This window comes from Ricinus communis, chromosome 9, assembly GCF_019578655.1.
Source record: "Ricinus communis isolate WT05 ecotype wild-type chromosome 9, ASM1957865v1, whole genome shotgun sequence".
Taxonomy (NCBI): Eukaryota; Viridiplantae; Streptophyta; class Magnoliopsida; order Malpighiales; family Euphorbiaceae; genus Ricinus; species Ricinus communis.
Window position 1 is genome coordinate 3,179,198 of NC_063264.1, and position 20,475 is coordinate 3,199,672.

Sequence of the window (20,475 nt, forward strand, 5' to 3'; positions counted from 1 at the left end):
CTTCTTGCTTGCTTGGCCAATGCAATACAAGTGCCCTATTCAAGAAGTTACATAAATGGATTATTGGAGCCTGATTGAGAAATTCTTGATTATACAACTATATTATGCTGTTACATCGCTACGAAATCATACTTGGCAACTCTTCAGGCTTGTTTGTGTTCTTCTTATTATTTTTTTAATAGCGCGGGTAATAATATGGGAACACTTTCTAATTATTAATACACTCAATTAATTTTTATTTATTTTTTTATTTTATTTATTAAAAAAATTCTTAACTATATATTTCAACTAATAAATAAATAAAAAATGACACGGGTATATCTATTGGCTTAGTGAGTATATATAAACATATATTTAATTATACTGTCAGCTCATCTTCTATGTTTAAATATATTTAATTATACTGTCAGCTCATCTTCTATGTTTAAAAGGAGAATGTAAGATCTTACCACCAATAAGAGAATGCTATTAGAATTATCAATCTTTAATTAAGAACCAAAAAGAAAAAAAAAAAGTGTGGAGGAAAGCTATGATACTATCAAATAGACAGTTTCTTCTACATCAAAACTCATCAACTTGGTAAAGCTTTATTATATACATATGGACTTGGCCGCTATCCTTGCTTCATTAGCCTATCCTTCAGGTGGCTAAGGCTTTGTCTGTTATATGTTCTATCTGGCTCACTATGCCAAATATCAGAGACCAGAACAATGTAGACATGTAGTTTCAATTCCGTAGTTTCCCAATTGTCCAAGATCATCATGGTGGCAGATGTTTCTCCAATATGCCGTAAGTAATTGAAGGAGAGACACTAGAATTAGCTAAGGATGCATTTCTTGCTGAAATAGCAAGTTGGGATCCCGTTTTCAGCTCCAGGAAGGCATTGGGTAACAATCCGATCGAGTATGGACACTAGGACCTTTACTCCCTCCTAAAGCTCACAAGTCACAATAGATGTGGCGCCAGTTCTGTTTCGTGGAATGGACAAAGGTGTGGGCTCCACATGCAGGAAGATGACAGAGTAGTTTGCATATGCTTTAGTAGTGACTTTGTGTTGAGTAATGATCAAATGGAGGAGATGGCATTCGGATTGGGAAAATGTGAGGTCCATTTCATGTGGTGTGATGCAGCTTATAAAGGGCCACGTCTAAGGAGGGTTAGCAAGATCGCATCTGGGTTTGAAACGGGAAGGGTATCTTTTTCGAAGGATGGATTCTGTAATGTCAGATTCTGAATCACAAAGCTATGTGGAGTTCTCTTGATTCATTGTGGGTGGAACTCAGATTCATGCCGGGCTAGTGGCTGGTATGCCTATGCTGACTTGGTCATTGGGAGCTGACCAATTTCCTAATGCTAGTTTTATTAGTTAACGATATAAAGGGTGACAGAAGGACGCGCAAGGGTGCTAAAAATGAGCCCAAGTCGGGTTAGCACAAGTGCTTGCCGAATCAGTGAGCGACAACCAAGTTGAAAGGGAGCGAGCAAAGCAAAGCAAGGAAGCACTTGGTTCTCTTAAAGACGGTGGGGAATTCTGCTATAGAAGGATTTTGATGCATTGGGACATCACTTGGTTGGATTGGAGCCACAACCAAAGTGACCTGTATAAATGGTGAATGTTTCATTTAACAGATAAATGGCTTAGATTTTGCATGCTGAAGGCATGTTAAGGTCCATGAACATACAATGGTATTTGAAAGGGAGACAGCCAAATGCTTTATTCTGTGATAACCTAAAGGATTATGAATACTGAAGCTTTATTCTTGATGAAAACCATACTCTAGGACCCAAGAATCTGATATATGATAATTAAGTAGGGCATATGGGCAGCGCATCATTTGACCCCAACCAGTCTGAAATTAAAATATCAGAAGCAATAACAACATCAAAATGCAGTACTACAAAAAGTAATTTCATTAACCCAATACTTCTGCATCAATTTATTAGTTGATATCAACTAACGTGGCATTTTTAAATAGGAAGATGTTCTTTCTATAATTAAACAACACACTTTCCAAAAGGGACTCCGACAACTAACATAATGCTACATCATTTTCCATTTCTAAAATATAAATATTTCATTTTTGATTCATACAGAGATAGCAAGTACAGCATTTCATATTTTAAGAAATTTCAATAACACATAATTTCATGAGGATTCATTAGTTAGGGCCAACAGAGGGAAATCTACTTTCAAGAAGATTGTGAGATCCACCACAACGTGAGAAAACTGATAAATGCATAGCTCCCGAGTCCTAACTAATAATTTTGCTAATGCTATTGCCATTATATTAACTATAGCCAAATCTAATAGGTTCCTAATAGGAATATAGCTCCACATTACATGATCATAAGACCTACAAGGACCAACAGCATACATGGGTAACTCTATGCAATTTCTTACCACCATTTATTTATTTCCCGTCTTACAGCAGCTATACTCCAATTGCAACTGAATGCAATTTTATTCTTCGCGACTCTGAACCTCCAACCCGTTACCTGTACATCCAGAAGGATGAAGCCCATAATAAGTCTTCTATATCCTTTATATTCAAACTAGACATTTAAACAGGAGATGCAATAAAATGAGAAAGTCTCCAGTAACAAAAAAGCTTACCATCCGGATCAAAGAAGAAGACCTGCCTAACTGGTCGTCCAGGAACGGACCTTTGGAAAGTTTTTATTCCCTTATCCTGAATTTCACAAGTTCCAGTTTAGCCACTTCATGAAAAAAAAAAAGAAAACATAGAAGATAACCTACTTGAACTGAATAACGATAAAATACTAATTATCCTTAAACAGTGTTGTTAATTAGTATAAAAAAGAAGCAGCAAAATAATTCATCATAGCAAACACAGAATGCCACGAGACAAGTCATTAAGTCACTTCAATTGAATTTTACTTAGTTATTTCTCATGATTGGAAACTTTCTAATTGCTACAATTTAGTTCTTTTAATTTTTAAAAAAAACAAGAAAAGAAAAGAAAAGAAACGAAAGAATTTTGAAAGAAATGAAATCATGTCAAATTCAATCAAACTCTTGCACATAATTTGTTCCATACTTTTATCTAGATCAGTAATTAAAGAAAAATAAAAGTTCCAATCTTGTGATTCACTAACAATCCTTTATGTTTCAATTGTAGAATCCACTATGTTTACATGGCACCTAAAGTCAGAGTCTTTTGTCCACTGTTGTTTGAAGATCAAAGTAAAATTGCAGGACCACTTAAATTAATCAAAGATTGGAGTTCACCTGGAGAGTTTGGACAAATGAATCAAAATTAGAAACAGAGAAGCAGATGTGATGGCCTCTAGAGAGATGGCTAGGATCAAGAACTGGTGAAGTAGCACTATAAGGCCCTTCTGGAAGCCTGGTAGTGGGGGCTCTTTCTATTAAGTGAAAACTGAAAGCTTGAGGCAGATTCAGCCATATCACCTTGAAGCCGAAGTCCGGACTCTCTATCTCCTCAAACCCAAAAGTCTTTTGAACAACAAATACACAAAGCATCAATTGCCAAAAATGTGTTTTTTTTTTACTGTTAAAAAGCAATTACAGAAAAAGAAGAGAAGTTAGATAGGACCTCTTTGTAGAAGTTGGCAAGGCGTGTAATATCTGTGGATTCTCTGGAGATATGGCTCAGGCAAACTCCTTTTGCTACTGCCATTTTTTGTTTTTTGGATGCTGTTTTTGTGAAACAGGGTGCTGTTCAGTGTATCAGATGAAAGTAATGCGATAATTGAAGATTGCCTAAAGGCTACCATGGGCTGTTAAAACGACCGCATAATGGATTGAAATGATGGCATTCACGTGATTACGTGGTCCAAGTAATCCCACACGTCTCTTTTCTGAGATTCTTTCTCTCTAGAGGAAATTAGAAAGCCCTGTCGAGGCTTGATGCTAGTTCAAGTCGTAACTAAAACACCTGTTCTTTTTTTAACCTTATACACAAACACCCTTTTTATTGTTTCAAAATTTACCTTATATACACTCCAGTCTCTGTTGTTTTACATTAGCACTTTCATTCCTTCTAGTATTATTGATAAAAAGAGTATGACTTTTAGCTTGTTGAGAGACTACTTCCGAAACTAGATTTGCTCATTTGAAAGATTAGAGACCAAAGTACGTATTAAGATAAACTATGTAGTATGTATTACTATTTTGGTCTCTACCATTTCAAAGAAAGGGAAATGCTGAAAACTGCTTGTGATTTCTTGATAACAAACCATTTCAACAACTAAAATCATTGAGCAAAAATTGTAGACTATTCACATGGTATGGAAGCATACAGTATAGTCAGCTTGTCCTTAACTTTAGTGTTGCGTTGTGATAGGGTTCTCCTGAAAACAGTATATTCAGTTGAAAAATTGTTAAGCAGTACAGAATCATCACCAATAATCTCTGCAGGAACACTGACTATTCTGAAAGTGATGAAATCGATTATTATCTCGAACAATGATTTCTCTGCCAACAATGCCTGATATAAATTTGAAGGCACTATGACAATCACCACAAATTCTAAGGTTTTTTGTGATTCTTATAGGTACTCCAGGAGGGATAGCTATGAGGCCAAACGCAAGGGCGATCTTCTCACTGTGGTACCAAACTTCAGTTATTTTCTCCTCTTCTTCTAAATCATAGAGTGCATAGTTTGTGTCAGGTATGTAGCCAGCTGCCTCCATTTCCATTCTAAGCTTAATTAGCATTGCTTGGATCTCAGTGTTCATTGCATGGGACATATCCTTTGCTTGGAAAACGTGTACCTTATTCTTTGCAGTAAGCCAACTGTAACCTGCACCCTTCTTGATACCAACATCCATCATTTCTTGTCTCACCATGGTGGCTTCCTCCCACCTGCATTGAGTAAAAGAAAAAGGAAAAAGGAGTGGAGATTGGGTATGGTCCATAAATTTTAGAATGCTACTTTAAATATACTTCACCGTGATACACGTTTTGAACTTCAAACGAGATGTTAGATGATAGACACAAGCCATGTATACTCAAGTTATTGCATTCTAAACTTTGAGTTGTTACATGTATCCACAAAACTCAAGAGTAAGCTTTCAGTACTTAATAAATAACAAGAAATTCAAATATCAGAATTTTAAAATTAAATGTGTTGATTGCCAAAAAAGAAAACATGAGGTTGGCTACGCTACAAGCCCACAAAAATAATGACCCTACCTGCCAGCAGCAGCAAACATATTTGAAAGCAGCACATGGTTGCCGGAATCCTTTGGATCAAGTTCAAATAAGTTATCAGCTGCTATCTTTCCCAACTCTGGCTTCCTATACACCCTACAAGCACTTAAAAGAGCCCCCCAAACCTCAATTGTAGGACGAATAGGCATTTTCTGTACAAACTCATATGCATGTTCGACCATCCCAGCCCTCCCTAACAAGTCTACAACACAGGCATAATGCTCTGCCCCTGGTTCAATCTTGTACCTGTCCCTCATTGACCCAAAAATCTCCATGCCCAGTTCAACTGCTCCTCCTCTACCACAAGCTGATAAAACACACACCAATGTCACATAGTTCGGTACCACCTCAGTTGTCATTTCTTTAAACAATCTGACAGCCATTTCAGCATGCCCTTGATGTGCGTAACCACCAATCAATGCATTCCAAGTAACCAAATTCCTTTCAGACATCTCATGAAAGGCTTGCTCAGAATCTTCAATACCTCCACATTTACCATACATGTCAACAAGGGCACTCCCAACAAAAATATCACCCTCTAGGCATGCTTTCACAGCAAGTGCATGGAACGACCTTCCTAATTCAAGTCCTGCAAGCCCTGCACAAGCACTAATAACACTAGAAACCATATAATCGGTTGGCTCAATTCCTTCTTTCCTACCCTCTACAAAAAACAAACAAGCCTTCTCTTCCTCACCATTCTGCTCGCAAGCAGCCACCATAGAGCACCACGAAACAGCATTCCTGTTCTCCATCTTACCAAATACCATCTCTGCCAATCTAACCTCTTTACACTTCCCATAAAAATCAATAAGCCCATTCAAGACAGATACACTCTTTTCAAATCCACTCCGAATCACAAAACCGTGCAACTGTCTCCCAAGGTCTACATACAACTGATCAGCACACGCATTAAAAAACACACAAAATGTAGTGGAATCAGGCTCACAGCCAGCCCGACGTAACTCTACAAACGCAACAGCAGCATTTTGATACCTTCCATAAAGCACAGCATTAGAAATATACGCATTCCACGTAACAACATTCCTCTCAGGCAATTCATCAAACAGTTTCTGTGCGTCCTGCTTAAGCCCAGTTTTCGAGTACATATCAAACGCACTGCATCCGACAAACACATCATTAATCTGACCAAACTTAACCGCGATTGCATGAATCTGTTTTCCAACAAAGGGTAACAGAAGCGAAGCGGACGCTTTAAAAGCGCAAGGGAAAGTGAAGTCATTGGGTTGGATATTGTCACGGCGCATGTTGAAGAAATGATAAAGGGCAAATGAGAAATGACCATTTTGAACAGAACCGGAAATAAGGGATGTCCATGTGACGACGGAGCGAGTTGGGGTGAGATGGAGCACAAGCTGGGCAGAGTTGGGGAGATCGAGTTTGGAATACATGCTGATGAGATGATTGGATAGAAACGGAGGAAGTGGGGATTGAAAGGTTTTGATGATTCGGGCATGGGTTGCTCGGCCGAGGAAGGATGAGCGAGTTGAGATGGCTGATTCGAGAATGGGGGCTAGTGAATTGGGAGTGAATGAAGGCATGAGCAGTCATGGTTCGTTGAAATGGCGCCAATGTCGAAGATTCAAGCATTTTAAAAACAAGAAATGGGCTTGTCTTGTCCAAGTCCTATACTCTTTTATCTTATTAGGTAATGTTTGCCGGGAGGATTGATTCTGAAGAGTTAATGGGTTTTGTATAAATCAGTTTTCGAATAAAAAATGATTTAAAATTCCTTAATGTTCCATAAAATCTAATTCGATTAAAATAAATATATTTACTAAATTTCTAATTTATGTTCAACAACTCTCAAATCCCTTGTGGACACAAAATATTTACCCTTATTTAATAAGAAAATTTCACAAATTTTTTATCCTACTTAAAAATTTATTACATTAAATGAGGGTGCAATTTGTATTAATGGGTCATGTTTATATTATAACATGTTTATTATAATTTTACTTGATAAGATTAAGAAATATATAAAATACACTTTATATATGTACAGATAATATATTATAAATAATAATATATCTCAATAAGTTAATAAAAATTATTGAATCATATATTAAACCTTATTATATATATTCTAAACGGGTTAAATGTGTTATTAATAGATTAGTGGGCCACAATATAATTTATTTTATGGTACAATTAGATTGATACAATCATGAGGCTATAGCTCTCAATCGAACTTTGATATCTTTATATTTCAATACTATTATTTTTTGGCATGACTAAGTTCTTTATATTTCACAAAAATTACCATAAGAATATATAATTCACTAATTTTATTAAAATTTATGCTCGCTCAACTATTTTGCTTGGTTCCATCAAAGACCGAGGGAGGGCTGTTTTTGCGCGCCAGTTAGAAAAACTGAAACTCTCTCTCCCTGCGCTTTCGCCTCCTGTTTCTCTTTCAACGCCAGCTTTCTACTGGGCCTCTTCCTAAACAAAGGCAAACTACATAACCACCCATCTTTCTCTTTTTCTTTCTCTTGCTGATGAGAATTTCTTCAGGGAGACGAGAGAACAGAACCAAAGGCTAAAAGAACTCTTTGTCATTATAATTTATAATCACATAATGGAATGCGAAGGCGTCCAAAAGCCAGAGGCTGTTTCTCATCTCCGAGAGGATATCGCATTGCTTCTTGCACGATGGAATGGCCTCCAAATTGCTGTCAAAAACCAGTGGGGTGGCCGCGATTCTCTCCAGAAATTTCACCAGCTTGCCGCTGATATCTTGTCCTGGTTATTTCAATCTAGAGGTATACATAAATTGATTCTACTCTCACTTCTTTCTTCTTCTTTTTTCTTGATTTTGTTATGGGGATTTTATATTGTTGATGTAATATATGCCAGGGCCACTTTATGTTGAAGATTTGGAGAATTTGCTACATGAAAGTTTATTGCTTTCTTTCAACACCGAGATTGAGGATGGTAGCCTTGAGGAGGTATGTATATACATACAGATAAAGATACATATATATATATATATATATATATATATATATATATAGAACGATGATATGGCATCTTCTTGTTATCGTCCAACTTGATTAATATTGTCATTTTCTTTTAATTATTATTTTCCTTTCAGTTGCTACATTCAAGTTTTTTATGTCCACATTCACAGCCCACACCAATTATAATCAGAAAAATATTGAAATTTCTGATTGTCGACACACTATATTCCCTGAGATATACAAGGCACTTGCTACATTACTTATATTTTGAGAGAGGAAATGAAGCTGTTTTCCGTAAAAGATTATTTCTTAGACGCTCAGAATGGTCTTGGCAAATCTAATTAATATTGGTGTATAAACAGCTTTTTATGATACATTCTTTTTATGTATTTTATGCTTAAATTTCTTGTAAGATTTCTACTAATGAATGATTTCAATTCTGAGCAGGTTGCAGAGCAACTGATAATGATGCACGAAGAATACTTGCACAGAAGTCATTACACAAAAAAATGAGACAAACTTTTTCAATTAGATGGTTATGAAAGCTTGTGTTCAAACAGGTAATTAAAGCTATTGCTATTTATCTGAAATCTATTTCTCTTTAATGGGGACTTCATGACTGTTGTTTAATAAATAAGAAAGTTCTAATTAACCAGGACTGCGTTGGGAGTTTAAGGAAACTATGATCAGAAATATTTGTTTCCTGGTTGATATGAAGAATACACTTGATTCTCATAACCTACGATGTAAATTCTGCCAATAGGGCCTCTCACTTTAGTTTCTCTAATAAGCAGGTATTGACAGTATTAGCAGGTGCTATGATTCCATCATAAAGTTCTTGCACATTGACTTTCAGTAGATTAGAAAATCGGAGATCAAACATTTCTGTAATAAAGGCATGAAGAGATATGATAGTTACTATTTTGGTGAGGTTGTGACTTATGAGTGCGCAATACAAGGTTGATCTGTTGTGATCTAAACATAAATTTTGAAAGTCCTGAGTTCTTATGTAATAAAAGCAGTGTCGACCCCGAGCTTGCGAGGAAGTGATTTGCATTTTGTTCTTTGAGAAACTTGAGAAAGATCCTGAGCTATATAAATTCAAATGTTACCGTGCTGTCATTTTGCATGTTACTAACTTAGAGAAATAATCATAGTTGAAACAAGTTTGTGGTGTATTCGTGATTTGATTTTTGAAAGTTAGCATTCATCTCGCTTGTTTCATGATCATGGCGAGTCGGTAACTTTCTTTCTTAGTTTCAGAATTTTGAAATTGTTGTTAATATGAGATTAAAATGAATATTTCAATGCATAATGACCAACCTGTTTTTTTTTTTTTTTTTTTTTTTTCCTTTTTTAGTCTGAACTAACTATCTGAGTCTCCAACTGCAGGGTTCGTTTGTTCATGAGCTGCTTGCTGTAATAATTGAGCCAACTGACATTCAAGTTCCCTGTTTTGCCATTGGGTTTATTCTGCTATAGTTCATATGTAACCTCCTCCATTGCCCCGCACCAGGGCGTGTGCATGTTACAGCACATCTACGTATGTTTGTACTAATGATGTATAGTAGTGGTAGGAATTTCATGTAAGAAGCAATAGCACTGAGAATTATTTCTATAGAGACCTCTTTTATTAAAGATGGAACTTAATGGAATTAAGTGTTTTTCGTAATCTCTTGATTAGGGCTGAGACAACTAGTGCTTGAGTTTCATCACACACGTACAGTAATTTCTAAGCACATGCCTAGGTGGTGGTGCTTTTGTTATAAAAGAAAAGAATAAAAGAACTTAAAAAGAAATTGCTTAACATGATGATATTTGCTAGACGTTAACCAAGAAGGATCTGAATGTACATTGCTAGTGGCAAATGAATGCTTATTGTTTCTGTTCAGTATTATTTTATTTGCAAAGATGTCATTTTTAAGACCAAGTGAAAACTCAAAAATGGTAAAGCATGGAGAAGACCATTCATGCCAATTAAAAATAAAATAAACTACTTATCTATTTTATTATGGTCAAAACTTAAAAAGACATTTATGTATATGGAAACTATACAGAAAAGGGGGGAAATTGAGGTGTGAATCTTATCTAAAATCATAAAATTGGGCATATGAATTACAAGGACAATTTGGTCAACTTAAAAATTAGTAAATATTATGTAATATTCATTAGAGGCAGTGGGAAATCATAATTTCCGCCGTTCACCGCTTTTCTCAATTTAGGAGACATTGAGGGACTCAAATTTAACTATTGCATCCTTTTAAAATAATAATAATAATAAAAATTAACCACAGATTGCATGGTGAATTACCACGCGCTGATTTGCACGTGAGAACAAGACCAGGCAAGAACTTGTCAGTAGGTAAGTCATAAGTGGACCTTCTTTTCTGAAGTTACAGTTACGGAGCGTTGCACACACGCAATGACCCAATAGATGAAAAAGTATATGCGCAAAGGGTAAGGCTGTCATTTCATTACTTCTCTCTCTCTGCGCTGCACTGCACATTCTTTTGAAGGATATTATCACCGATTCACTGTACTAGCTCGCCTCACCATTTCCTCCCAATTCTGTTCTTTGATTCACTCAAATAACACTCAGGTTTTTCTTTTTTCTTTACTATTTCTTACCTTTAGGTTCCTCAATCTAGATTTACTTATCTTGGTCCTAGTATAAACATTTTTCTCAAAGAAAATTTTATTAATGTTTTGTAGGTAAAGAAGAGATCATCGTGTGATGATGCCGGATCCATATCCTGTGCATCCAGATCAAGTGGGAGAATATGATCATGAGTAAGATTTTTATGATTACTATGTTGTATTGATTACTTGTATATGCTTTGATTTAAAGATGCAAGTGAAATATGAAAGATACCATTTTATTTTGAATTGTTTGAATTAAAGTTAGTAGCTTTTTTTATCCAGACTGTATTTATGAATGTATTTAAAGCTTATTTTAGCTGAATATGTAACTGTACCTTTCTGTTGATATATTAAATCAATAAAATTACTTTTATGTTAATGCTGACTCTTTTTTTTTTTTTTTCTTACAAATATGTGAAATTCTGAAATGAAGAAGATATAGAGTTGTAAATTTAGGAATGTTCAAAAGTTGTTATATATATGCTATAAGATTTCTTGTTAGGCTGTGGATGTTCTGATACTAGTAGTGAACTAATCTTATTACTTCCATTAGTTGATTGTTTCATTCTCTTAGAAGCTTGTTTCATAGCAACGGCAGTGACTATGCCAAACCAGGCTCAATGAGCAGTCCGCAGAATGAGCATTTCGTACACAAGGAGGAATATGTGCAAAATGAGGATATTGTGCAGATTGCTCATGCTGCACTGCAGAATGAGCTATTTGCGGAGAATGATAATGAAATGGACAATAATTTGGAGAATGATATGCAGAACGAGCAACATGTGGTTTCCTTTGAAAGTAATGGTACCGTGAACAGGATGGAGGAAAATAACTTGCTTTGGCCAGTTCTACCTGGTGAATCTGGTGAAGGATTGCCATATGCTCCAATTGATTGGCCATATCCTGGTGATATTTGGACTTGGAGAGTAGGAAGGAGGTTTAATACTTCTGGCTACTTCCAAGATAGATTTCTGTATATTCCAAAACGTCTTGGAAAACAGACATTTGCAAGCAAGAATGCAGTTGCAAATTATATTACATCAAACTTCCCAGGTGCAGATGTGGATGCATTTTTTGCATCATTTGCTTGGAAGATCCCAGTAAAAGTGCAATCTCCAACGAAAGGTTTGCTTAGATTTTGGATAGTAATACTATTTTCTAATATTTATACTTACATCTTGGTCTTGGGATATTCAGGCCTTTCGTACCTACCTTCAAAAGAATTTTAGAAAAATTTCATGTATTACTGATTTGGTATCAAGTAGAAGCTTTTAATGTAAATTCTTTTTAAAGAAAGTATTTGAAGGCTGTAAGCTGTAATGAACTGTCATTAATTGATTCATTAGGGAGATGCATGGTGAACCTTTGTGCAATGGAACTAAGAGATCATTATAAAGCTAAAATGAATAAACCTTGTGGTCTACTTTAATTGGTCAGAAGATTGTTTGAACTTCTCATTTATTTTCTTATAGTAGTAATTATAATAGTAACATGTCTTGTGATTTCCCTTATGGTCGCCAATGTGCATTTGCATTTCTTAGTGTTTGACTTGGTTTCCTTTAAATGTTTGCATGAAATGGGGCACCATGCAAATAATCTTTTCTGTGGAACTTTCAGTCCCAGCTTGAATCTTTCTCCTATGAAAGTAAATAAGAGGGACGTGTTTATTGTGCCTTTTGTTTACATCTGGATATTTGTATTCATTTTTTCTTTCTGAGAAAAAAAAAATAGCAACTGAACTTAGTAATTTAAATTTAAATTACTCATTTTAAGTTTTAATAGTGCTATCATCTTTGATACAGTGGAACCTGCCCCTCCACTGCCGCCGGAAGAAAAGGTAACAGGTCAAGAAGAAGAGAAAGCAAATAATGTTCATTCTTCCCTGAGGAAAAGAAGAAGTACTGTAACTGCATCATCAACACCTAAGCAAACAGAAGAGAATGGGGAACCATTATCATCCACGCCTAAGCGAAGAAAACAAAGTGGAGCCAAATTGTCATCCACACCTAAACCTAAGCGCACAAGACAGAGTGGAGGTAAATCATCATCCGCGCCTAGGAAGAGCAAACAGAATGAAGCTGCATTATCATCCACATCAAAGAAAAAAACTAGGCAACCTTCTAGAAGATCCTCTCGATCTGTCCCTGACATTGAAGTTGTGGAGGAACCAATAATAGAGCCAATTCCAGAAGATTTTGATAACTATCTCAGCTCTTTGGAAGATATTCTCACCCAGCCTCTTGCGATGACCACAATACCCTCTTCTACAACTGCTGATTCTGCTGCTACTCAAATCGAAATGGCAGAAGCTCGAAACAAGCTTTCTTCCCTTCTTGTTATGGATTTTCCTTCATTGGTTTCATCGAAGTGCATTACTGAACTGACAACTCTAGCATCCAAACTTCGAACAGATCCTACCATGAATGCTGAACAACTTGTTAAACTGAAATTGATCGAGGAAATCCCAACATTCAGTGAGGTTTATCTGGAGAGTAGGGAATTAATAGATCAGGTTGATGAATTCTTTGCTACTCTTGAGGGTAAAAGGGCCAAAGTTGCTTCCTTGAAAAACGAGTATAGTGAATTGAAGGAAAAGGCAGACCAGCTGCAATCCCAGGTGGACGCAAACTCTTTGGCTGTAGACGAAATTGACAGACAAATTGCTCTACTTAGATCCAGGAGAGCGGAGATCACAAATGCAATTGAGACTAACAAGGCAGCGAAGTCTGAGGTTAACACTGCTCAAAGAATGGTAGCAAGTGCAATTCCAAAAGTTGTCCATGAAATTCAACTTGCCAACTCTAGGATGCCAGAGCTGGAGCTAAAAAAGACAAATGCAGTCAAGCGTGAAGCTGAAATTCGTGCAAAATTTGCCCCTCTAGAATGGTTTTCCCTTTAAATAATGTCTGTAGGGCTATGTTTTCACTTTTTCATGTTTATGGTTACTGTTTTCCTTTCTTCTTTTTTTTTTTTTTTTTTTACTGTTATGTAGCTCGCATCAATCCCCGATGCTGTAATTTTTACTAAGTCTTATAATCTTATTTAGAAAGTACGTGGGCCTCTTTTTCTTGAACTTTTGTTGTGAATGTTGATACCTAAATGGCATTCATCAACATTATTGGATTTTCGACAAGACGAATCCTTGGTATCTCTGCTACAAAGAAACTTTACCACGTTAAGTTCTTTTAGTTTAGGCAATGCAAGTACGTGTACCCTTCATCCCTCCAACACCTTCAGGAATTTCCATCATCCCTCAGGAATTCTCAAGCTCCATCCTTGCTCTTTCGAGAAAATTAGACAATTTTCATTGAAGAAGTCCCTCGGAAATGAGATTAAAAACATTTCGTGTTTCTCATATGGTGTGTTACCTTTCATTCTGGTCCGGTTAGGTCACATTCTTCTCTTGACTAGAAGAATTATTGATGTGGGAGCTAAAATAAGGAAAGTAAAAAGAAAAAATACATTTCCTTTTTACCGGTAATGCTTACAGTGTTGCGGATACATAAATAGTAGAAACCGTAAAATCATGGGTTGAGCTTGAGTCATTTTTTATTTCTAGTTATTTTGATTGATCTTAGATTTAAATTATTTTGATTTTGGATAATATTGATATCAAATTGTTAACGTTTCAAGTAAATCGAATTAAATGGGTTTTGGACGTGTTTGAACAATAGTTTACTTGAATGGTCATTTGCCTTAATTTTTACATCAAGACTCATTTTCATAGATCCATTCTATGATTTCAGGTTTGATTAATCAAATTTTATATTGTTATGTTTTAGTATCATCCGCATTGGGATCACTGAAATTTTTGTTTATAAGAAATGACTATTCAATTATCCAATCCAAGGCAATTGCCTCTAATTAATTAAGAAAAAAAAATGGATTGTAAAAAATGCCTTTAAAATCAGGCCAGAGGTTTGAGTTAGGATTTAATCAAATGGAAAAGATTATTATATTTAATATTCAGATTAAATATATTAGTTTATTCCTTCATTTCTGAAAATATATTAATTGAATAGACGAAAGTGAGTCAAATTATTATTATTTTTTATTATAAAAGTTTATATAAATTTAGAAAATAACATAATTAACTTTCTAAATTTAATAAAGAGAGTTGTTTCTTAATCAAGAACACCAATTGCAGATGTGGGAAAAGATTAGGAATTGACACAACTTAAAAAGAAGCCTATGGAACTGAAGCATGAAAATGGGCAGGAAGATAAATGATATCGAAATGAATATACTTTTGCCTATTTCTGATTGTTGTTATATTTGTAGGATTTTATGGTTCTTCTGGCTATAAAATAAGTGTAAGAATGGGTCAGAAAAGGGTTATTATGCTGTTAATGAATGGAAAGTTAGACTTAGAAGAAGGTATAAGAGAAAGTGATAAAAGAGACAAAGATAAGCTCAAGCAAAGAGAAAGGCAAATACACTTATTTTCTGTTTACCTTTCTCACATTTGAGTTAAATAAGTGCAATAACGGCTCTAATTAACAGAAGGGCCACGTAGTAAATCTTTGTAATATGAGGGACGAACTAATGTATTTGATCTAACCTCAGGGTTCTTGTAGTAAGTTACCCTAAACAAATCAGGTCTTGGAAAGTCATATCGTATGAACAGTGCCGTTATTACTCTGTTTCTTTGTGCTTATTTTCCCTCCCTCTCCTCCTTGTCAGGTATTAGGGTTTTTTTCTTTGGCGCTTCACAAGCTTAAACCATTGTTCAATTTCAATTCTTCTTAAATCAAAACCTCCTCTCTTCCCTCTCAATTCATTTCCCTTCTCCAAGATTTTATTTTCTTGAAGCATCGACGTCTTAATTCAATAAACAGAGCTTCTTGTTTCGGGTAAATTCTCTTTTACTTTCTCGCAACTTCATTTTTTGTTCTTGTTATTTTTTCTAATTTAATTGAATTGAATCTTTGTATAATCAGTTACTTATGAAGCAGAGTCAATAAAGCTCGATTTGCTAAGAAATGTGTTTATGTTAAATACTCAGTTAATGGAATCGATGGAAACTGATAAAGAAAGTAATGCAAAAACAAAAGAAAATGGTGGTTTGGATTTGAGGCCAGTTGCAGCGGAAGATTCAGGTGAAGGTTTGCCATATGCTCCTAAAGATTGGCCTAAACCTGGTGATGTTTGGAGATGGAGAGTAGGAAGGCGTGTTGCCTCCAATGGTCATTTCTTGGATAGATATTTATATCTTCCACGCCGTCTTTATCGAATGGAAAAATCAAATTCTTCAACAACTAAGAAACGTGGATTTGCTAGCAAGCTTTCTGTTGAACGATTTATTAAATCATCTTTCCCAGGTGCAGATGTTGAAGCTTTTTTTGCTTCATTCAGCTGGAAGATACCCGCTAAGGTTTCGCCAACTAATGGTCTGTTCTGTATTTTTGTATATTTATTATATGCAAAACGGGTTCTTGCATTTCTTTTTTTTTTTTTTTTTGGTTACAACTATTTATAATTTTCTTTTAAATATTAGTACGTAATTGATAGTTCTTTTTTATCAAGCTGAATTGAATATGCACTACCTTGAAGTGAATAATAACCTAGCTGTTGATGTCAACATTTAGTTTGCCATCCACTACTTTAAAAACTAACGAAATGCTGGTTAAGAGTTAGATGGGTTACATTTTTTCAGTCAGATGCATACTTAATATCCCATGATGCATTTGCTTTATATAAACAAGTGCAAAGCTAACTCTTGCTAGATTTTCACCAATGTATGGAACCTTGCTTCTGTATGATCAGAATTGTACGCTATGGGTTTACGTTTATTTCTCTCTTATTGTGCTAGGAGCTTGTTCATATTATTTCATTTTCACATAAAACTTTATGATACTATTTTTAATATGAGTGATTCGGATATTGAAGCTATAATGGTGCAAAGGTTTTATGGCCATGCTCTCATTATGTAAACTACATTTTCATTTCTCTTCATGATATTGTTTTACTTGGGATTTTATTTGCAATCCTTCGATTAGGTCACATGGTTTTCTTAGCAGTCATTTATTGAACTTTCATATTTCTGCATATTCAGGTACTCTCTGCCATTGTATGAGTTGTTTTCGGAGACATTATTAGAATGCAGGTGTAGGTAGTTCTTATTATCTAACGATGGAAATTCACAACAGGTTATCTCGAGGAGCATTTTCTTCAACCTTTTGAAGAAGCAGCCGATAATTCCGAGTCGGATTCCCAATCGGATGGTGTGGGTTGTAATGCTGGAAACAAGAAATGCAGGAGTCTGATGGTACAAGAAGAAAACCCCCCAGTAGCTGCAATGCCTTGTGATATCTGTTGCAGTGAACCTCGCTTCTGCCGTGATTGTTGTTGTATTCTGTGTTCCAAGATCACAAGTTCAAAGTATGGAGGTTTTGGTTACATCAAATGTGAAGCATTGGTTAGTGAGGGTTATATCTGTGGCCATGTTGCTCATGTTGACTGTGCTCTTCGAACTTACATGGCTGGGACAGTTGGAGGAAGCATTGGCCTAGACATTGAGTATTACTGCCGCCGTTGTGATGCAAAGACCGATTTGATTCCACATGTTATGAGGCTTTTGCAAACTTGTGAATCCATTGATTCCTGTGAACAAGTAGAAAAAATGTTAGCCCTAGGCATTTGCATTTTACGTGGGTCCCAGAAAACTGCTGCAAAGGGACTGCTGAACCGAATTGAATCTGCCATTTCAAAGGTAAAGCCATCATACTCTAGGTATACAAATAATGGCATCCTTGGTTTTGAGGAAATTTATCCTTGTTCTCCATTGGGTTGCTAAAACTGGCAGTATGATGTTTTCCTGTTGGCATCAGCTTAAAAATGGGGTCATTCTTGAGGATATATGGAAAATCGAAGAGGATATCTCTGCTATTTCCACAGGTAAGTTTCTTTTTAATATGTTTTATTCAAAACAACATCTGCATAATCAGGTTTATTTCTTAAAACTAATGAAGGAGATGAGGGTATTGAAATATGATTTTGCATAAATTAACTTGTTACAAACTTTGCGAAATACTTGATAAAATAGTGGTCAGGAAGATGCAAAGTATTTGAGATGGAAGCTTGAAACTATGACTTGTCATAGATTTATATGTGCTTTTTTTTTTTGTTCCTTCTTTGCTTCAAAAGAATTCTTGGGTGTTTTTATGGTATTGAACTTGCCTGCAAGTGGTTTTAGAAAATAAAAGACAGTAGTGGTGGCTGGAGTTCATTTGGCTCAAGGTGGGGAATACTAAAAGAAGTTGCATTAATTGGAGGTAATGCATAAGTTAATATCATGCTTTAGTAATTTGCTACATTGTGGTGGTTGCTATACACTGTTCCATAAATCATCTCGAAGGATTTCTGCAATGTCAAGAGAAAGGACACGATCCAAATTTTAGACAAGAGAGGAATTGTTGAGAACTTATTTACTTCGTAGGGACTATTTAAACATCCTGGATTTGGAAGGAGCACACTTCTGATTTGGCTTTTAAGTTTCTCGGCGACAACTTGAGAAGAATTTGGGGAAGTCAGTTTGTGGAGTCTTACTATATGTTTGGGCATGAGAGTACAGAGATGCATATTCTTTTAAGATGGCTATCATAGGTTAGGTGGTTGAATGGGGATTGCTATCAACTCGATCAGGGGACCCTTCAGGATGGAAGTTTAGGTTAATACTATATGTGGATACATTATATACTTGTTCTTTGTTTTAACATAAGCCCCACCAGATGCACACACCCTAACCTACACTACCACTGCAACACATTTTTATTAATTTTCTTCTCTAAGAATTTAAGTTATTTTTCATAGAATAGAGGTTTCCTGAGCTTGTTAAGAATTTTTGGATGTGAGTGTTGTGCAATTTTTCTGGGCGTGGAATCGGTCAACATTTATTAACATGTATGTATCATTTGCACACAGAACAAGGTCCTAGGGCCATGGTGGAAGTTACTAATCAGCAAGACCATTTAGATAATAAAACAAGCTCGCCTGATTCTTTTGCATTGTCTTCTGATTTCGAAGCTGAAACTGTGAAACTTGAGGATGAGGTTGAAAAAGCCCTCTATGAACTACAAAAGTCACAGGCATCTGAATTTGAAATTGCAGAGGAACGACTTATGGCTCAAAAGAAATATCTTCAGAACCTCTATCAGCAACTTGAAAGAGAGAAATCGGAATTGAAACGGCCAACATCCAGTACCAAACGAGATGTCTTAGTGAAAGCTGTCTTGGAAAGGGTCAATCAGATAAAGCGAGAAGTGGCAAAACTCAAGGATATGGAAGAAGTGGCCAAGGGATTTGGAAGGACCCCTAAAAGTATCCTGAAGGAACATTTTGGTTTGGAAATTGAAGAATGAATTCAAATTTTCCTCACATGTTCATCAAGTTTTCCTGTTGTACTGTCCTCATGCGTTGACTTAATCTTGTATATTCTTGTGAGTTTATATAGTTCTGCAATTTCTTGTGAGTCTACGTGGTTCGGCACTTCTTTGTTGTGTGGTAAAGTTGAGGATTTATAGAGGATCTTGTTGTGTAGGTGGTGAGATCTGGTGTCAGAAGGATGATAATTGCATGATCAAGCCAGTATGAACCAGCTAATGCTGGTTGATCAAGTCCTACACAACGCAAAAATATTGCAGAACATGCTGCATTTCCATGTTGCGATTGTTGTGAAGCGGCTACCAGTGATCTTAGGTGCAATTTTAAATCCACCTTTCATATTTTCTTTGACTTTTATTAGGGATGCAATTTTGGAATTTTGACCAGATTATTTTCTTAATCAGTGAATTGCAGTGGCTCACAATTCTTTTTGAAAGATTTTTGGGTAACTGTAGAACTTCACGCCTACTGATTTTAATTTCTCCCTTTATCAATACAAAGCTTTATTATATTTGTTATGCATTTTTTCTACACAACCGACAGCATATGTGGGTTTATGGTATGGCACCCAAATCCTGCCCTGACAATCTTTCCTCCACTTGCCAGCGGAGAGGACCGATCCCAGTGGGAGGGAAATGTTTTTGATATGCAGTAGTAAATCGTTAAAGGTATGAAAGTTCAAACCCAAAGGCTTATTTTGGGATAGGAATTGTAGATTGCTTAAAATTAGAATTTGTAGGTCACATATTGTTGAAAATCAATTGAAGATCTAGAGAATTATTTGTATTTTGTAATTTAGGAGTTTGATTTGCCATAGCAAAATTGTTAATATCTTTTGAAAACCAATTAAATGAAGAGAAAACCCCTCAAATTGAGAGTTGAATTCAGTTGTGTATTTTTACATCAATCTGCAAGCTAATAACGACTTTAAATATTCTGCCAAGAATAGAGAACCCAAGATCTCACCACGCATTCAGATTTCTTTTCTGACCAGAAACAAGCCAGTTAGTCGTGATACATTTTGATTATATTCTGCTAAATAGTACTAACTTTTTCAAGTAAAAAGGAATTCCCATGCCTAGCAGCCAAGAACAAATTCGCACCTCAAATGAAAAATGTCAAAATCAGAGAGGCTTGGAGCAGTGAGAGATTCCTTGAAGTAATAATATTTTCTTATGCAGTACTCGAATCCTCAAAATTAACCATACAACTCATACCACTAAAAATTTGGTGGTATCCATTCATAAGCGAAAGGATAGTTATAAATCCTTA

At 35.7% G+C, this 20,475-nt stretch overlaps 5 protein-coding genes across 12 annotated transcripts; 3 read left to right on the forward strand and 2 right to left on the reverse strand.

Moving 5' to 3' along the window:
• Nucleotides 1-445: 445 nt before the first annotated feature.
• On the reverse strand, nt 446-3,806 carry LOC8280912 (lactoylglutathione lyase). 2 transcript variants are annotated; one of them, XR_007217530.1, is made up of 5 exons: nt 3,579-3,806; nt 3,251-3,478; nt 2,615-2,690; nt 2,402-2,496; nt 446-1,850 (listed from the first exon to the last, which is right to left on the reverse strand). XR_007217530.1 is itself a non-coding variant. In XM_002517081.4 (4 exons), exons 1-4 carry the CDS (start codon nt 3,660-3,662, stop codon nt 2,462-2,464), a joined length of 423 nt encoding a protein of 140 aa, XP_002517127.1. In that variant the 5' UTR covers nt 3,663-3,802; the 3' UTR covers nt 2,032-2,461. The 2 variants fall into 2 exon arrangements, 1 of the variants encoding a protein (XP_002517127.1); XM_002517081.4 differs by lacking the exon at nt 446-1,850 and having other exon boundaries at nt 2,032-2,496; nt 3,579-3,802.
• A 524-nt stretch (nt 3,807-4,330) lies between these two features.
• Nucleotides 4,331-6,874, reverse strand: LOC8280911 (pentatricopeptide repeat-containing protein At4g14850). The gene is made up of 2 exons (XM_015717999.3): nt 5,180-6,874; nt 4,331-4,849 (listed from the first exon to the last, which is right to left on the reverse strand). The coding sequence occupies exons 1-2, from the start codon at nt 6,757-6,759 to the stop codon at nt 4,384-4,386; spliced, it is 2,046 nt and encodes a 681-aa protein (XP_015573485.1). The 5' UTR covers nt 6,760-6,874; the 3' UTR covers nt 4,331-4,383.
• A 628-nt stretch (nt 6,875-7,502) lies between these two features.
• LOC8280910 (pre-rRNA-processing protein TSR2 homolog) lies at nt 7,503-9,853 on the forward strand. The gene is made up of 4 exons (XM_015718000.2): nt 7,503-7,983; nt 8,078-8,169; nt 8,629-8,741; nt 9,574-9,853. The coding sequence occupies exons 1-3, from the start codon at nt 7,800-7,802 to the stop codon at nt 8,692-8,694; spliced, it is 342 nt and encodes a 113-aa protein (XP_015573486.1). The 5' UTR covers nt 7,503-7,799; the 3' UTR covers nt 8,695-8,741; nt 9,574-9,853.
• Nucleotides 9,854-10,565: 712 nt separating this feature from the next.
• Nucleotides 10,566-13,882, forward strand: LOC8280909. Of its 2 annotated transcripts, none has more exons than XM_015718002.3 (4): nt 10,566-10,780; nt 10,894-10,971; nt 11,396-11,946; nt 12,624-13,882. In XM_015718002.3, the coding sequence occupies exons 2-4, from the start codon at nt 10,916-10,918 to the stop codon at nt 13,718-13,720; spliced, it is 1,704 nt and encodes a 567-aa protein (XP_015573488.2). In that variant the 5' UTR covers nt 10,566-10,780; nt 10,894-10,915; the 3' UTR covers nt 13,721-13,882. The 2 variants fall into 2 exon arrangements, with proteins under 2 accessions (XP_015573488.2, XP_002517124.3); XM_002517078.4 differs by having other exon boundaries at nt 11,399-11,946.
• Nucleotides 13,883-15,413: 1,531 nt separating this feature from the next.
• Nucleotides 15,414-20,086, forward strand: LOC8280908 (protein OBERON 1). Of its 6 annotated transcripts, XR_007217427.1 has the most exons (7): nt 15,414-15,674; nt 15,762-16,211; nt 16,971-17,533; nt 17,652-17,718; nt 18,745-19,518; nt 19,608-19,648; nt 19,810-20,086. XR_007217427.1 is itself a non-coding variant. In XM_015718003.3 (5 exons), exons 2-5 carry the CDS (start codon nt 15,812-15,814, stop codon nt 19,179-19,181), a joined length of 1,467 nt encoding a protein of 488 aa, XP_015573489.1. In that variant the 5' UTR covers nt 15,414-15,674; nt 15,762-15,811; the 3' UTR covers nt 19,182-19,712. The 6 variants fall into 6 exon arrangements, 2 of the variants coding, with proteins under 2 accessions (XP_015573489.1, XP_015573490.1); XR_007217426.1 differs by having other exon boundaries at nt 18,745-19,648; XR_001535073.3 differs by lacking the exon at nt 19,810-20,086 and having other exon boundaries at nt 19,608-19,712.
• The last annotated feature ends 389 nt before the right edge of the window (nt 20,087-20,475 follow it).

Excerpts from the sequence above, each read along its gene's own strand:
- LOC8280912 (XM_002517081.4), bottom strand. The coding sequence starts at position 3,662 with ATGGCAGTAGCAAAAGGAGTTTGCCTGAGCCATATCTCCAGAGAATCC. Across the intron at positions 3,479-3,578 it reads TTGCCAACTTCTACAAAGAG|ACTTTTGGGTTTGAGGAGAT; the intron begins GTCCTATCTAAC and ends GTTGTTCAAAAG. Across the intron at positions 2,497-2,614 it reads CTTCTTCTTTGATCCGGATG|GTAACGGGTTGGAGGTTCAG; the intron begins GTAAGCTTTTTT and ends CTGGATGTACAG.
- LOC8280911 (XM_015717999.3), bottom strand. The coding sequence starts at position 6,759 with ATGCCTTCATTCACTCCCAATTCACTAGCCCCCATTCTCGAATCAGCC. Across the intron at positions 4,850-5,179 it reads ATGTTTGCTGCTGCTGGCAG|GTGGGAGGAAGCCACCATGG; the intron begins GTAGGGTCATTA and ends TACTCAATGCAG.
- LOC8280910 (XM_015718000.2), top strand. The coding sequence starts at position 7,800 with ATGGAATGCGAAGGCGTCCAAAAGCCAGAGGCTGTTTCTCATCTCCGA. Across the intron at positions 7,984-8,077 it reads CTGGTTATTTCAATCTAGAG|GGCCACTTTATGTTGAAGAT; the intron begins GTATACATAAAT and ends AATATATGCCAG. Across the intron at positions 8,170-8,628 it reads AGGATGGTAGCCTTGAGGAG|GTTGCAGAGCAACTGATAAT; the intron begins GTATGTATATAC and ends AATTCTGAGCAG.
- LOC8280909 (XM_015718002.3), top strand. The coding sequence starts at position 10,916 with ATGATGCCGGATCCATATCCTGTGCATCCAGATCAAGTGGGAGAATAT. Across the intron at positions 10,972-11,395 it reads GTGGGAGAATATGATCATGA|AAGCTTGTTTCATAGCAACG; the intron begins GTAAGATTTTTA and ends TCATTCTCTTAG. Across the intron at positions 11,947-12,623 it reads AGTGCAATCTCCAACGAAAG|TGGAACCTGCCCCTCCACTG; the intron begins GTTTGCTTAGAT and ends TCTTTGATACAG.
- LOC8280908 (XM_015718003.3), top strand. The coding sequence starts at position 15,812 with ATGTTAAATACTCAGTTAATGGAATCGATGGAAACTGATAAAGAAAGT. Across the intron at positions 16,212-16,970 it reads TAAGGTTTCGCCAACTAATG|GTTATCTCGAGGAGCATTTT; the intron begins GTCTGTTCTGTA and ends AATTCACAACAG. Across the intron at positions 17,534-17,651 it reads TTGAATCTGCCATTTCAAAG|CTTAAAAATGGGGTCATTCT; the intron begins GTAAAGCCATCA and ends TGTTGGCATCAG.